The 18,078-nt window shown below is 38.3% G+C and overlaps 1 protein-coding gene across 1 annotated transcript; it reads right to left on the bottom strand.

The window, feature by feature from the left end:
* Nucleotides 1-500: 500 nt before the first annotated feature.
* Nucleotides 501-16,953, bottom strand: tmem200ca (transmembrane protein 200C, genome duplicate a). Its single transcript, XM_077218561.1, has 3 exons — nt 16,632-16,953; nt 6,907-7,091; nt 501-6,031 (listed from the first exon to the last, which is right to left on the bottom strand). The coding sequence occupies exon 3, from the start codon at nt 6,008-6,010 to the stop codon at nt 4,472-4,474; it is 1,539 nt and encodes a 512-aa protein (XP_077074676.1). The 5' UTR covers nt 6,011-6,031; nt 6,907-7,091; nt 16,632-16,953; the 3' UTR covers nt 501-4,471.
* Between the last annotated feature and the right edge of the window lie 1,125 nt (nt 16,954-18,078).

Raw genomic sequence — 18,078 nt, 5'->3', positions numbered from 1 at the left:
GAGAGAGAGAGAGAGAGAGAGACGGTGTTTCTGACGTCACAAACTACCTTGTAACCAATCAGATCAACGTGTGATCGTCAACGAGTGGATCTCTGAGTGAGTGAGTGAGTGAGTGGAGGCGGGGCTCATTTGCATATTCATAGAACCTAAACTAAACTAGACTAAATGAGGCAAAGGTGTCGAGTTACAGTAAAGATATTTTAAAGAAAAATGCTTAAATGTCATTTTAGGTGATCAAAGATGAGTTTTAAGGGATATTGAAACATTTAAGGAACATTATGTTCTCTGAACGTTCTGAAACAGGTTAACATTTAAAAATGTTAGACGAACGTTCAACTAAAACGTTTCAGAAAAAAAGGTCCATAAATAATGTTTTTGAGAACATTATTAAAGACCAGATAATGTTGAATGAATGTCCTAATAACATTTCTGTAAGAAAGTTTGTTCATAACTGTCATAAGTTCTGAGAACATTCCATGTTTGAGGCACATGACATCAGCTAGAAGATCAAATTCATATTTTAATAATCTTTTGAAATGTTGATTTGTGTCATACAGGGTGTCAAACGGTACGTACAATTTTAGACCAAGTAAACATCCAAGAATCCGTCAAATCCATTAATAATACTTACTGATTTTTATTCTGTGGTTTTCCCTCCAAAATGATGTCACTTCCTGCAGGATGATGTCATCCAACCAATTGATTTTACAAAGGACTGACAGGGTGGAAAGGTATATTGAGACACAGGGACACATTTTAAAAGAAAACATGCTTAAATTAAAAGAGTTAAATAAGAAAATCACTGTTTTTCCACGTTAGTGCAAATCCACTCAAATCAGAGCAGAGAAACAATCTCAAGTTCACCTCATGGGGATTAAAGAAAACTATATGCTTTAATCTTTGTAAATTGTGAGTTTAATATTTTGTCCAGTGTATTGAGACATGTATGATGCAATCACTCATTGCCCTGAAGACAGTTTCTGTTTTTCTGGTTCCTTGAGTCGAACTCTTCACTGGCCGTCTAGTGTGAATAATGACTTGCTCTTCTACAGGATAATGACATTCATCCACAGAGAGGGATAAATATTTCAGGACCATCGTATCTGTAAACGGATGATTTCACTGACACCATATCAGAAACACACACCATGGAGAGATACTGGAGTATCAAACGCACTCTTACAAATGAAGCTTAACATCAATGAAACTTTTTCCAAATTCACAAAAGGTCTTTATAGTGGGAAACGGTTCTTTCGATTTTTAAATGTTCTTCACACTAAGAAAAATAATAGTTCTCTTTACGAGCTGATCACTGAACGGTTCTTTGGGGACGCTTCATTTTTAAGAGTGTGTTTAACTAGACAGAGTCAGATACAGTACTAGCAGTTTGAGATGGTGCTTGCTATTGTTTTCAGTTGCATTCAATACGTTTATTAACTAGCAGAATCTGATTGTTCTATTAAAGGCAAATGGAGACAAAAAGACTGAGATAACTAGGGAAGCTTTAGAAGAGTTTAAAGTTATATTTAAACACCTTAACAAAGGCAAACTCCCACATGAGCGTCTGTTCATTAACATCACAAGCTGTGGATCAAACTGCGTTCCATTCAATTCACAGTTGGAATTTTCATTGAATAGAACAACACTTAAAGTTCCAATCGAAATGGAACACCAAGTTACAATCAAAATAAAATGACAATTGAAGTTCCAATCAAAATAGAACAGCAATTGAAGTTCCAATCGAAATAAAACAACAATTGAAGTTCCAATCGAAACAGAACACTTTAAGTTCAAATTGAAATAGCACAACACGAAGTTGCAATCGAAATAAAAAATTTGAAGTTCCAATCGAAATAAAACAACACTTGAAGTTCCAATCGAATTAGAACAACACGAAGTTGCAATCGAAATAAAACATTTGAAGTTCCAATCGAAATAAAACATTTGAAGTTCCAATCGAAATAAAACATTTGAAGTTCCAATTGAAATAGAACAACATTTGAAGTTCTAATCGAAATAAAACAACAATTGAAGTTCCAATCGAACTTGAAGTTCCAATCGAAATAAAACAATTGAAGTTCCAATCGAAATAGAACAACAATTGAAGTTCGAATTGAAATAGAACAACACTTGAAGTTCCAATCGAATTGGAACAACACGAAGTTGCAATCGAAATAAAACATTTGAAGTTCCAATTGAAATAAAACAATTGAAGTTCCAATTGAAATAGAACAACTTTTGAAGTTCTAATCGAAATAAAACAACAATTGAAGTTCCAATCGAACTTGAAGTTCCAATCGAATTAGTACAACATGAAGTTGCAATCGAAATAAAACATTTGAAGTTCCAATAGAAATAAAACAATTGAAGTTCCAATTGAAATAGAACAGCACTTGAAGTTCCAATTGAAATAGAACAACTTTTGAGGTTCTAATCGAAATAAAACAACAATTGAAGTTCCAATCGAACTTGAAGTTCCAATCGAAATAGAACAACAATTGAAGTTCGAATTGAAATAGAACAACACTTGAAGTTCCAATCGAATTAGAACAACACGAAGTTGCAATCGAAATAAAACATTTGAAGTTCCAATCGAAATAAAACAATTGAAGTTCCAATCGAAATAAAACAACAATTGAAGTTCGAATTGAAATAGAACAACACTTGAAGTTCCAATCGAATTAGAACAACACGAAGTTGCAATCGAAATAAAACAATTGAAGTTCCAATTGAAATAGAACAACACTTGAAGTTCCAATCGAATTAGAACAACACGAAGTTGCAATCGAAATAAAACAATTGAAGTTCCAATTGAAATAGAACAACATTTGAAGTTCTAATCGAAATAAAACAACAATTGAAGTTCCAATCGAACTTGAAGTTCCAATCGAAATAGAACAACACTTGAAGTTCCAATCCAAACTGGTAACAGTAATAGTGTGCACTGTGATTGCTAGTCAGTGCATGTTCAGCTGACCTATTTCAGATCACACAAACACTCTAGTACCAAATTAGTCATTAAAAACCATCGGTTTTAACTCTAAACTCTTGTTTCCTCAGAGGTGACTTGATTTTTTTTTCTCATTCAAACATCTGGTTTTGTATGGAACGCAGCATTAATGCTTCCCTTGGGCCGCTTTAAAGAGACACTGTTGATTAATCTTTCATTAATTGACCCCAAAACTCTAGCGTCTCATGATATTTTAAATATACTGTAATGGATATTACATTTCAGACAGTATTGAACTACATGAGCCACTGTGCTTGCAAACTAACGTCTGGATTTGACCTATGGTTCGTTTGAGTTCATTTAAGTCAAAAAAAAAATTAATACAAAGCAAGTAAAAACTGAGAGCATACAAGTGTAAGTCGACATCTCAAAAATGCAAACATAAATATTTCCCACACAAGCAGGGAACATTTCAAATGAGATATTGCTATCAAGTCAATTTCTAAAAATAATCAGTAATTTGGTGGTTAAAAAAAGTGCAAGTAGACGACAGTATAAAACATGCTGCTCAGACAGCCAAACTTCACCGATAAACTAAACATCTACAAATATTCTACTACTGGAAGTATAAAGGAAATTTTTTAATCTAGAGGAGCATAGCTGTGCTATCATGCTGAAAGTCTGAGACTTTTTGCTTGTAGTTCCTTGAGGAAACAGTATTAAACACTGACCTTTGGGTCTAACATATTAACAACATTTCAGGCAATGTTTGCTCTCTTTTGAGTACTTTATGAAGACCATCACTGCTCGTAATGTCACTGAAATTACTTTTAAGGTGCGGTAGCATTTAACGTTGTTTAGCCAATTTACACAAGCGAAATCCAGCCCTTTCAATAGAAATCTGAGTGAGGGCGAAATATTTCCCCATGCAGATTTTGCAACGATCTGACCATCAGAAAAGCTGCTCAGTTTAAAGGAGTTTCTTGTGCGAGCTGTTCTTCATAAATCGCTCCACCAATGTGAAATCCATGTGGGGAAATTCCCAAATCTAGTCAATTCCCAATGAAATTACTAGATTTCTTTGTGAAAATTTGCTGAAATTACTTTCTGAAGGACCATCAACTGGGCAGAGTAGACATGTAACTAGAATTTAACTGTAGAAATGTGTGTCCTATGTAAGGGTCCTAGACTCTACCAATGTGAAATCCACGTGGAGAAATTTCCGATCGCGTCAATTCCCATTGAAATTACTGGATTGTGAAAATTCCGTGAAATTACTTTATGAGGACTACTAGAATTTAACTGTAGAAATTTAATTAGCCTTTATGAGGGTTGCACTTTGGCCTTTGTGATGGTCCTCGACTCAACCAATGTGAAATTCATGTGGGGAAATTCCCAATCATGTCAATTCCCATTGAAATGACTGCATTTCACTTGGGAAAATTCTCTAAACAAATTTCGCCAATGTGACCGTACCTTTAGCTTCCTCTCAGCCAAGAGTCTCAAGAGCGAATCCCAGAGTTAAATTTCTACACTGTCCATTTCCACATCCTCTAAAGTGGTGTCCGATTGAGAAACCATTATGAGTTTTTGTTTCTTTGAGTACTGTCTGACCACGCCGCTCTCCTCTTGCTCCGTCTGATTGTGGTCCTTTTCCAAAACCTCAACAGAACTCCCATGACTAAACATGGCATTGTCCGTGGACTCAAAGGACTCGCCACCAAGACCCTCGAGTTTGGTGTAGCCTCCGCTTCCGAGACCCTCCAGTCGAGGGCAACTGAGACGCCTCGATCGCACCTGCCGGTCCGTAGGAATACATGAGATGTCCAGATCAATAGACCTGGAGTAGTCCGATAAAGCGCTTAAAGACAGGTGAGATCCCGTGGTTTTGCGGCCCGGAGAACACTGTGGAAGCAGCTGAACCTGCGATCCTTGTAAAGAAACTCGAGGAGCTCCTTGCAAACTTCCAATACTCCTATAAACCTCCACCGAGTCTTGCGTAAGCTCTGGATGACTTTGAGCCGGTTCCACTTTGGCCTTTGTGATGGTCCTAGACGCAACCAGATCCTCCAAACGTCTACAAATGACCTCGGCGTCCAAAAACTCTCTCTTGGCTTCTCCCGTTTTATCCGAACCTCTTCTTTCGGATGCTCCTCGGTTGTTGAGCTTCATCATTGGCAGGGTGAACGCATTGACTGAAGTTGATACGATTGTTCTGGCTTCCCATTGTTTGAGCTCAGATGGGATTTGTTTCTGATCCCGATAGATACTGTAGACGGTGTCCGTAAAGCTCTGTTTGTCCAAAGAAGAAACTCGTGGGATTGTGGTCGACAGACGTCGGGATGGGATCATGCTACTCACGTCGTGTCGACCGGAGCCTGGAGAAGGCCAGGAGACTTTATTTGGGGATTTGTTCTCTTTCGATTGGCAGTAGTTCACGAAACCGTTCAAGGGCCCGGACTCTTTGCTCCGCAAACTATGAATGTCAATCACTGTTGAGTAGATGTCTCTTAGATTAATGATTTTGGTCTTTTTGTCTCGGTTTTCGTGAAGTACTGCATTAGCACAAATGAATAGGAAGATCCCGATTCCCATGATTAAAGGTCCGAACACCTTCAGCTTGTCGGAATACAAGTATCTGTTAATAAACTTAGCAAATCCTCCAAGCTTAGCCGAATGCACCTCAGCAGTCCCATTGGATCCATTATAGCTCCTGAAGACTTTATCTAGTAGATCCCATCTGACGGTCGCATTGAGGATTTCTCGGCTCTCGTAAGTCCTCTGAGCGCTCGATGTGTTCATCAATCCCGGATACGGCGGATTGGGTTTGGGCCAGTATCCCATCACAGCCATTGCGACGCCAACCAGTAGCACCAGAATCCCAATGGCAGCGACCAGTCCAGATATGGAACAAAGCTTGAGCTTTCCTTTAACCACAACCACTTCGTTCTTCCTCTTTTTCTTTGCTTTCCTCTTCCGCTTGTTTTCGGCGCGGTTCTTCGCGCGGAGGGAGTCCTGTCGCCGGGAAGATATTCGCAGAAGACCCCCTGTTGCAATCATAATGGCGCTCAATTAATCATCCTGTAAAAGACGGGAAGAACATTAGTGTGGGCTGGAAAAGCCATGAGAACTAGACACATACTCACTAAATCTATCATGTAGCATGTGCATTTACAACAAATAATAATAATAAATGCTAAACACAAACAAAAACACATAAATATATACGTAAACACTACCAGTGAAAAGTTTTACTGTCTCTTCTGTTCAAGGCTGTGTTTATTTGATCAAAAATGCAGTAAAAATTATGAAATATTATTACTATTTAAATCAGCTGTTTTCTATGTGAATATATAGTAAAGTGTAATTTATTCCTGTGATCAAAGCTGAAATTTCAGCATCATTACTCCAGTCTTCAGTGTCACATGATCCTTCAGAAATCACTATAATATGATGATTTGACGCTCAAGAAACATTTATGATTATCAATGTTGAAAACAGTTCATATGTTTCTGGAAACTGTGATACATTTTATTTTGCAGGATTCTTTGATGAATAGAAAGTTCAAAAGAACAGCATTTATTTGAAATAGAATCTTTTGTAACATTATAAATGTCTTAACTGTCACTTTTGATCAATTTAATGCGTCTTTGCTGAATAAATGTATGGTTTCAACATAAATATGAAGCAGGACAACTGTTTTCAACATTAATAATGTTTCTTGATCATCAAATCATCATATTATAGTGATTTCTGAAGGATCATGTGACACTGAAGACTGGAGTAATGATGCTGAAAATTCAGCTTTGATCACAGGAATAAATTACACACTACTATAGATTCACATAGAAAACAGCTATATTAAATAGTAATAATATTTCATAATTTTCCAGAGCAGGACAGACTTATTTTTGCTTGTGACTCAGCATCACCCTTTTTCAATGAATGTCACACACCAGCATTTGCCGTGCTCCTATTGGTTCTTCATTAGATGGACTCATTTATCCTGATGAAAGCTCAGTCAAATCTGGAAGGCTGAACATGAGAGAGTTTGAACACAAAGCAGGCGCGAAGAAGCTTCGTCTCGGGCGGGTGTTCATCGGGATCTCCGGCACACTGAGTGGGAGCGAGACGCTGATTCCTGCAAACACCATATTGATAGAGTGGGTTAATACAGCACAAACACACACAGCAATCACAGACACATGACTAAAAGAAGAACAGAAGCAGTGTGAGACAGAGACAGATGATATGATTCACTTCAGACTCCAAACAGAAAGATGAAAAGCATCTGTTTTTTCTGCTTGGTGTTGATTTGACATAAAAGCTGATTCTGTCACGAACTGTGGGAACATGAGCGAGCGACGGGCTAACAGGTACAAGCATCTTGTTGCATATATAATTACAGCTGAAGTTATGAGCCCTAGGGGTGTCACAATATATCGTGTCACAATATATCGCAATACAAAAATGCAACAATGTATTGTGTATAATTCACCCAAAATAAAGAGTTTTAGTGTCAGTACTACATTAAACTATGTTGAATATAATGTATAATAATGGGAATATTTGTGGCTCCTGATAATGCCAAATATCTGATGTTACCAGTAAAAAGTGTTGTACATTATTTTAAATATATCTAGTCAGTGACAGAGATCAAGCATATTCATCTACAATAATTCAGTATTTTCATCTTCAGAATCATGAATATGTTTATTCTGGTGTCTCTATTGTCCTGTGCTTTGGGTTTCAGCACCAAGTCCAAGTCTATTCATTTACACACACAATGTAATATATCAAATTTAGCATTTTAATCAACATTACATTTTTTGTAACCTTTCATCATATTTTGAGTATCGTAATAATATAGTATTGTGAGTTCAGTATCGTGTTATGTATCCTTCGTTACACCCATAATGAGTCCAAAAAAACATGAGGTCCTGTCCAGACAATAGATTAATTTAAATTCAATCAAATAATAAAAAATAATTAAAGCTTTAAATTCATATGGGATTAAAATAAAGAAGTAACTAGTTGTGACACGCGTCTGTATGTTGAGTCTGAATAAGTGATATCTCTTTGATGACATGTTTACTGGCATGTGGGCGGGGCAACCTGTCACTCACACGAGATCCACCAATAGCAAACCACAACCATCCAATCAATCCCAAAATGGACAAAATCAAGCCCCGCCCACATTTGTTCTTGTTCCAGAAGCTTTTCACTCGGATATACAGTCAAACCAAAAAGTTATTCAGACACCAGATATAATTTAAAAAAATGTTTCACTAGTGTGTGCAGGACACTATAGTACATTTATGTAAGTGAGAAGGCCAAATAAAGTAAACATATCATACCCAATAATTCTTCATACAGTGACTACCAGTAAAATTGGTCCTAACTGACCATGTTTTGCTTAAGACCAAAGTTTTTTTCTTTAATAACTAATGCACCTTTTTACAGCACAGACTGAACAACATGAAGCATTGCTTGGTAACTGGTTGAGCTAAACTGGTATTATCTAATTGTGTAGTTAAATTTAACAGCTGACAGATATTCAACATGATTCATGTGCGAGACAGTCTAACAGAAGGATGGACAAAACCAGTCAAATATCAACTGATTTAATAAGTTCTTGTCATATTTTAGTACCATTTTCTAAACTACAGCGAATAAACTGTGATAATGTGAGAAATGTTGAAGGTGTCTGAATACATTTTGGTTTGCTGTGGAAGAAAAGGCGAGAGCAACTGTACTTTCATGCCGACTTCAGTTCATGGTGTCGTTCTAAATAAACTTCCAAAGATTAATTACTTAGTCTTTCTGAAGGGTCTCACAGCCTCATTAAAGTTTGTAGAAACTGTCCAGTCCAGCCTCAACACCAGTATATATAACACACTGTATGTTTATTTCATATTCTTAATCAAAACAAGACTTTGCAGTTCCTTTGTGAACCCATCTACATTTCTGCAGAATAATTTATGGCACCAATTAAATCTTTATATTGTCGTCCAAAAGGGATTTCCAGGGGAAAATACAAATGTGAGTTTCCAGCTCCAGGGTTCATTAGTTCTGAATCATCAGGGGACAAAAAAGGAGAAAAGTGAATTAGTTTCTTTCTGCAAACTCACTGAGTGTACATTTCTCTTCACCGCGCGCATGAAAGTCTCTCAACACATTAGATAGACATTGATTTAACATGAATCAGCAGATACGACATGATAATGACCCTCCAAGGCTTCATAAACCTGATGAGAGTAAACATGTAATTACATGTTCTCATCAGTCATGAATCTCTCAGCCAGAAAACAGAATAACAGAATTGACTTCCATACAGCTACGATTCTAGAAAACGTGATTTAACTCGTAATTCTCGGCACTAACATCGGCTGAATGATGGTGCACTTTTATTTCCCTCAGTATTTGGCATATGACGTCCCACTAGATCACAACACAGTCAGGAAAAATACAAGAGAAATATTCACTCTACCTCCTGTCACCAAGCACATCAGTAATAAGCGTTTATGGACCTGCACTAAATGTAATACTTAAAGTTTATGGCTGGTCAATCTGTAGAAATGCACTGCTTGTCTTTAAATCAAGACAAATTCACTCGTATAGCACATTTCACAATACAGATAGATTCAAAAGCAGCTTTACAGAAAATTATGATGTTTATGTTTATAATATCTTAATATCTTCTTGCCTTATAGTTGCTTTAAGCAGAATAGAGCTGTGTGACAATGGTTACAATTTGCGATGATATAAACAATCAGTTGAGATTTTATAAATAGTATTGCTTTACACAAGTGTACTGTATGTATGCAGATAATGTTGGATATACTTATACTGTATATGTATGTAACATTATAAACAGGACTGGCTGACTACAGTAGCATTTTGTGATGAAAAAAATAAGGCAGTTTAGATTAATATATATAGTTGAGCATATATAGCTTTGCATAAGTATGTAAATGCGAATAAAGTTGGACACTGAACAAAATTATAAACGCAACACTTTTGTTTTTGCCCCCATTTTTCATGAGCTGAACTCAAAAGATCTAAGACTTTTTATGTACACAAAAGGCCTATTTCTTCTCCTTTGCCGAGATAATCCATCCACCTCAATGGTGTTGCATATCAAGATGCTTATTAGACAGCATGATTATTGCACAGGTGTGCCTTATGCCTGGCTCACACTACAGGAGTTTTAAAATCCTAACCGATTTTGAAATCTGGTTGCACCACACACTTAAGGAGAATCTTTGCAGATTTTCTTCCCTCAAATCTTAAACATGCTCACACTACAAGATTTGAAAATCATGGCGCATCACACACTACAAAATGTTAATAAGATTATCATGCCAGATATGATTCCACCATGATCACGTGATCTCACGCAACAGATCGGAAGCGGAAAAGTGGATGTAAACTAAATATCTGTCCTTCAGATCAAGTCATATTTGAAAAATATGCCGTGACCAACGAAAGCGAAATCTTAAAAAAAAAAAAATCATCCTTTTAACATTTAAGGATATTTCTAATGAATGGCGTCATCTCTATGAGGTGACGTGTCAGCTTCAGCGTTGCCTTGCCCATGCGCCGGAATGGGCAGCTGAGCCTTATAAAGTGGAGCTCAAAGTTAAAATTAAATGTTAAAATAATTAACAGCTTGTTTCATTACATATATATTAGAATGAATCCGAATTTCTTTGTTAATTCAACGGAAATGTATGACTCACTCAAAGGCAGTCTCTTGCCGCCACCTAGTGGCCTAACTGTGTAACTGGACTGAGTGACAGCCTGTCTATAACACGCAGAGACGAGCAATGACGATACTGGTGAAATATCAGCAAAAAGCCTCTCGTTTGGTGAGATTACATGATCGTAACTAACTGTTATATAACAATGATCTAACAAGCTTGTGTCAGGTTTATGTTCTGTTATACTATGTGGACCCTTATTTTGACACTGTATCTTCTGTTTACTCCACTTTCTTTTGTTTCGGTTTCATTACTGAACATGTACTAGTCTTCGTGCCTGCCGACAACAGTGTAACACTTTTATTTAGCAATAAATAAATAAATAAAGATAATAAATAAAGATAATACCGCATATCCTTTTTTACAGTCTATGTGCATATCACGCTGATGAGTCACTCAAAATTACCTCATTCCTTCACCACGACAGCCCTACTTGTTTCTTATAGGCTATTGTGACAGTACTGACGTAATCACAATCTTGCTCATCCCGATAAATATCAAACATGTTTGATATGATCGGGGCGAGCCCGATTTGTGTGAGAGCAGATCGGGAGGTGCAAGATTCGATCTGTGAACGCCTCACATTACCAGATAATCTGCGCCGAACATCGGAACCGATCGAGGTCCTCGGCAAGATATTTTCTCCGATTCTCGGCAGGGGGAAATCGGGCATAAATCGGCCTAAAACTCCTGTAGTGTGAGCCAAGCATTAGGCTGCCCACAATAAAAGGCCACTCTAAAATGTGCAGTTTTATCACACAGCTCAATGCCACAGATGTTGAGGGAGCATTTAATTGGCATGCAGACTGCAGGAATGTCCACCAGAGCTGTTCCCCATGTTCTCTACCATAAGCCGTCTCCAAAAGCTCAGAGAATTTGGCAGTACATCTAACCGGCCTCACAACCGCAGACCACGTGTAACCACACCAGCCCAGGACCTCCACATCCAGCATCTTCAACTCCAAGATCGTCTGAGACCAGCCACCCGGACCAACAATCGGTTTGCATAACCAAAGAATTTCTGCACAAACTGTCAGAAACCATCTGAGGGAAGCTCATCTGCATGCTCGTCGTCCTCATCGCGTCTCGACCTGACTGCAGTTCATCGCCGTAACCGACTTGAGTGGGAAAATGCTCACATTTGATGGCGTCTGGCACTTGGTTCTCTTCACGGATGAATCCTGGTTTTCACTGTACAGGGCAGATGGCAGACATCGTGTGTGGCGTCGTGTGGGTGAGCGGTTTGCTGATGTCAGCGTTGTGGATTGAGCGGCCCACGGTGGCGGTGGGGTTATGGTATGGGCAGGCGCATGTTATGGACCACGAACACAGGTGCATTTTATTGATGGCAATTTTAATGCACAGAGATATCGTGACGAGATCCTGAGGCCCATTGTTGTTCCATTCATCCACGACCATCACCTCATGTTGCAGCATGATAATGCATGGCCCCATGTTGGAGGATCTAAACACAATTCCTGGAAGCTGAAAACATCCCAGTTCTTGCATGGCCAGCATACTCACCGGACATGTCACACACTGAGCATGTTTGGGATGCTCTGGATCGACGTATACGACAGCGTGTTCCAGGTCCTGCCGATATCCAGCAACTTCGCACAGCCATTGAAGAGGAGTGGACCAACACTACACACGCCACAATCAACAACCTGATCAACTCTATGCGAAGGAGATGTGTTGCACTGCGTGAGGCAAATGCTGGTCACACCAGATACTTACTGGTTTTCGGACCCCCCCAATACAGTAAAACTGCACATTTTAGAGTGGCCTTTTATTGTGGCCAGCCTAAGGCACACCTGTGCAATAATCATGCTGTCTAATCAGCATCTTGATATGCCACACCAGTGAGGTGGATGGATTATCTTGGCAAAGGAGAAGCGCTCACTAACAAAGATTTAGACAGATTTGTGAACAATATTTGAGAGAAATAGGCCTTTTGTGTAAATAAATAAAAAGTCTTAGATCTTTGACTTCAGCTCATGAAAAATCGGGGCAAAAACAAAAGTGTTGCGTTTATAATTTTGTTCAGTGTTTTGCAACTTTGCAACAATATGATCAATCACAGCAAGCATAATAATAGTGTTTCTTCATCATATTTTCATAAGATATTGAGACAATATGGCTGTACACAGCTCATGAATATTTAATGACATAAATATTTAGATTGGTTGTTTGTCCATGAACATTCTAGTACCACATTATTTCACTGAAAACCTTTATAACCACAAGTGTTAATAACTGCAGAAAAAACAATTGCTAATTGGATTAAAAAGATTTCTACTAGAGTAAATGCATCACATGGATCTGCGGCTTTTGCTGGACGATAAATTGTCCAAGAAATTATTGCGATAAACGATAATATTGATAATAAACGATAATATTGTCGTTCTGAGACCACTTTCATCTAAAATAATGATAAATGGCATAATAATGCAGGTACACCTTTTCAAAGATCAATAAACTTTTATTTCTAAAGACTATTTAAATTAACAAAACAACCAAAAACAATAAAAGCAATGGACTCTGTCTCTGTTAACAAAAAATGCAGTTACCAATGTGTGACTTCCGTTCACACTGAGAATCATATGCATCATGTACTGTGTGAGCATGCGTCTCACATGAGAATGTGCACTAGTTTGTGTGTGTGTGCGCTTGCGTCTACTATGAGTATGTGCGCGGACAGTTTGTGTGCGTGTGCTCCGTCTCATTGAGTGTGCGCGAGTTTGTGTGTGTGCGCGCGTCTCATATGTGCGTGGAGAGTGTGTGTGTGTGCGCATCTCGTTCTCGTGTGTGTAGAGTTTGCGTGCATGTGCGTGAGCAACTTGTGTCGTTGTGCATTCCATATGTACTTGTTTGAGCATTCAGCAGTATACATGTATATTTGACTACTTAATATATGTGTATGCAAGTGTTTCATATATGTGTGCGTGAATGAAGTTTGATTTAAGCCCTAGACGGCGGTATGGCGCCTAATATGAGGGTGAAAGAGCGCGCGCGCGCGAGAGAGAGGGACGCGCTACGGCGCTCTGCAAACAAATACAATTGTAAATAGGCTCAGTGAAAAAAAAACAATAATAAGTAAAAAAAACATTCGAAAATCAATGTGTGGCGGTCAGCGTTGATATTGACATCCAGTCTCTTTGGTAGAGAGAGAGAGAGAGAGAGAGAGAGAGAGAGAGAGAGAGAGAGAGAGAGAGAGAGAGAGAGAGAGACGAGGAAAACAAAACAAGCATGCAAATGGAAATTATCGCGGCCGGAAAAATTATCGAGCTCATTTTTTTTTATCGTGCGATTAGATGATTTATTGATTATCGCGACAGGCCTATACCCAAACACACTCAAAGCGCTCGACCAATCACAACACACTGCTCCAGCCGACCAACCAGAGGACAGTGTGCTTTTCAGAAGGAGGGGCTTCATATAGACAGGAAGTAAACAGAGCGTTACTGACAGACTGGGAAGAGAGGAGCCGCATGAATGGAGAATATGAGGAAAATAATCAACATTCAAGCAGGAAAACCTGTTCTAGTAGAGCCTGAAACAACATCAAGACTTTAAGGGCAGAAAAGGGCCTCTTTAACGATACAACACACAGATGCTGACGTTACAAAACAAGCATGCTTTTAAGAAACAAGGCTCCCAGACTTCTGTGTTGGCACTGCTTCTATATTTCCAACCACAAAGATTTATAGATTTGATGAATTCCTGAGAGTGTTTGGCAATGAAAGACTCCATGTTTAATCAAATAAAGCTGAAAACGCTCTGACAGTCCAGATAAACAGAAGATCACGCAGGCCGCGCGAGTTCAAAGGTGTGTGCGAATCCTTCCACATCAAAGTAAACAGCAGATGATCCGTGCGAACAGAGAAATGAGCGGCGGGATCCACAGAGACTTCACACATCAATTGACATCTCAAACACGGGCGAGGATTTATGGATTACAATGACCTTTACATTCATATCTGAAGGGCTGGATGAAGGGCAGTGGAGATGAAAATAAATATCATGAGGACAAAACACAAAATGACAGCATTCGCACAAGACTGTCAGAATGAATTTGCGTGTAAAACTAGCTGCAGTAAAGAGCCGTAGAAGAAATATGATTTCCATCATCATGCAGTCAGTGCAGAGAAACATAAAGGTAATGGAGCTGGAAATGATGGCTATTACCATCCGAAGCACAAGTCAACAAATAACACTCCACAAATTTTTACCAAGCATATGCTGCTGATATTCATTTACGGGTGGAAAATGAATAATATGCTGTTCAAAAAGGCAAAATCCATTCTGCTTTTCCTCCTCTACATTTGGTTTATACAATGTGTTAGTTGCAGTCTTGCTACTTACAATCAATAAAGCTTCAAGAAACTACAAACTAGATTAGGTTTGGATCACCTGTGTTGAACAACACCTCCATTACTGAACTCACTGCTATTGACATGTTTAATTGAAACTAATGACTGCGAGGGACAGATACACTGTTTATTCAATAGGGTTTACTTGTTCATTGAAAATATGTTTCCCAAAACAAATTCTAGAGGGAAAAAAGATTGTGTTTTTGAATCAATCAATCCCTCACAGTTTTATTATCATTTGCATCAAATTATATATTCAATCCATACTGACCCGGACTAAAAAAGGATCTGGTCTCTAATGCGGATTTGGATTCTAATAAGAAATCTGCGCTTTAATGTGAGTCCAGTTGCAACAAATCCCAAAGTTATTATGGTGCATCAATAAAGAGGTTTGTTTCAACCGGCTGGCGGTCTCTAATGTAAGCTAAGGACCACTTAGTGGTTTACAGCATATACTGTATACGCCAGTTCTGTTGAATGAGGATCTGCAGTTAATGCATGTCAATCACTTTACGCTAGTTATTCCAGATTTTTTGGTTGTGAGAGACTGGTCAACTTGAACATGTTCTCATGCACTTTGGATGCATTAATGAGCTCTTATATCACAAACATCTCATGCATTTCTGCATTAATTATTGCACTGACTGAAAACAATATCTCAATATCTCTACATGCAGAAAACACTGTCCTCATTCGGCACAAAGAAGTCAACTGTATAACTAAGACGGTCTCTAACTGGAAGATCTTCCAGGTTTTTTATAACCTAACTGGAGAAATTAATAGGTAGTGATTGACTGAAATCTATTTACAGGTACGTTTCATATTATAAGACCTAAGACCTTTAAAAGAAAGATTTTAACAGTCAAATACACAGAACATAACATGCTTTGATCATATATGACCCCAGAGCCTTTAAACCTGAAACATTGATTTACCTCAGTGTTAGTACAGATATACAGTTTTCAGTCGTTCAAATTAATAATAATCAATAATGAATAACCCACCTACTCTTCAGTGTTTTCTAACAGGTCAGTGATATTCGATAATGAGGAGATTTATAGTCAATTAAGCTTAATGTTCGTGTATAACAGTTTTCTGTTACCAAAAATTCAAACGCTTCTGATCTCAATAAAGACACGGGAATCGTGAAAAAGAGGCGATTGTAAATGTAAATATTATAGTTTTAGTGTTATTTGCACATAAAATGGTGATTTTGAAAATGAGCTACAGCTACATGCTTCTATTAAAGGGCTTTTCTGACAAAGGAATTAAACGATAACGAATAAAGGCAAAATAAAACAGCCTGCTTTTCAAAAATGAACGTAAAACTGGACATAAACTGGAAAAACAGTGGGTTTATGCGTAGAAAATAACATGCGTAACAGCTCGTGACATTCTGTACATTTAACGAGCCCTAGAAAAAACATAAAAACCCTGGAGATTCCCTAGTCGCGCGTTGATATATGAATCATTTATATAATTAATCGATAGAGCATATGATCTACTCCATCAACACAGTGAGATGAACAATAAACGATTGCTTACCGTCAAATATCGCTAATAAATTCGTATTCGGGCAATTAAACGAAAACTTTCTCTCTTCTGGAGAGAACATTTTGCGCTTAGGTGGAAAAAACAAGTTCGTTTTTTCCAGTCAGTAATATTCCCGCGCTCGTCTCAGCCGTTTACTCCCGCGCGCGCTCGTCTCGCGCTCTTCTTCTGTGGGGAGTGTCGCGCGCGCGGGTTTCTGATCCGGAGAGTTTTGTGCTTCGGGTTCGGATGCTGAGTCTCTCTAGTGTGTGTGTGTGCGTGTGTGTCTGTCTGCTTCTCGGGTGTTGTTGCTATGATACCGCAGCCCGAATCCGGTGGAAGTGCTGCAGGATTTGAATAATTGCCTTCTACACTGTTTAACCCCATGAATGACGGCGCTCGTGATGCTCAAACGCGCGTCAAGCGCCATCAGAGCCGGTCAGAGAGAGACTGAGATAGAGAGTGAGAGAGAGAGACTGAGAGAGAGAGAGAGAGAGACTGAGAGAGAGAGAGAGACTGAGAGAGAGAGAGACTGAGAGAGAGAGAGAGAGATAGAGAGACTGAGATAGAGAGAGAGACTGAGAGAGAGAGAGAGAGAGAGAGAGAGACTGAGAGAGAGATAGAGAGACTGAGAGAGAGAGAGAGAGAGAGACTGAGAGAGAGATAGAGAGACTGAGATAGAGAGAGAGACTGAGAGAGAGAGAGAGAGATGGTGACGCGCGTTTACCTGCGCGATGCGACGAGTTAATTTTTTTTTCGCGTCGCGCCACTTCCTGTTGGTCATATGCAGGAATATATATATATATATATATATATATATATATATATATATATATATATATATATATTTATGCGGCATTTGGAACATGTTCATAAGAGAACCTTAAACATCAAAACATGAAATTCACTAGTGAAAAAAAAAGTACAATGACAAAGGAAGACATGCAGTACTTGTTTGTAAGGGTCTCTCTAAGTACATCCGGGATTCTTAAAAGAATACAATGTCCAAAAAAATATTGAATAGCCATATTTAAAACATCAAGATTGTGGTAGCCAGTAGCCTACTTGTTAGTCTTTCTGAACTAGAGGAACATTTCTGTGTTTGAGCAAGGATAAGTTACTGCCATAGCAAATATTTCAATGCATGATAAATAAAATACTGATCAGCTTGTTAAATGCAAGTAATTGTTTGTAAGCATCTGTTGGGAGAGGAGCATATGGGGTTAAATCAATATCATTTCAGAGGTCAAGCCAAAGATCAATAATCAGCCTAACGGATCTAAACGATTGGAAAGTGTTTAGTTGGAAAAGCAACAAATAAAGAAACAATTTAATTAACAAACATTCAAAATCTAAATTCAGACTACAATTATCCCCTCTTGGTTATAATGAGTCATGTGAGTCCTTATGAAAATAAACCATGATTTTACTTCAAATAAAAGCAAAAAAAACATGGTGATTG

Source organism: Siphateles boraxobius, unplaced genomic scaffold (assembly GCF_051911475.1).
Source record: "Siphateles boraxobius isolate OS27281-9 unplaced genomic scaffold, OSU_SipBor_1 12, whole genome shotgun sequence".
In the NCBI taxonomy this organism is placed as follows: domain Eukaryota; kingdom Metazoa; phylum Chordata; class Actinopteri; order Cypriniformes; family Leuciscidae; genus Siphateles; species Siphateles boraxobius.
This window is presented reverse-complemented; position numbering and strand designations above follow the sequence as displayed.

Excerpts from the sequence above, each read along its gene's own strand:
- tmem200ca (XM_077218561.1), bottom strand. The coding sequence starts at position 6,010 with ATGATTGCAACAGGGGGTCTTCTGCGAATATCTTCCCGGCGACAGGAC.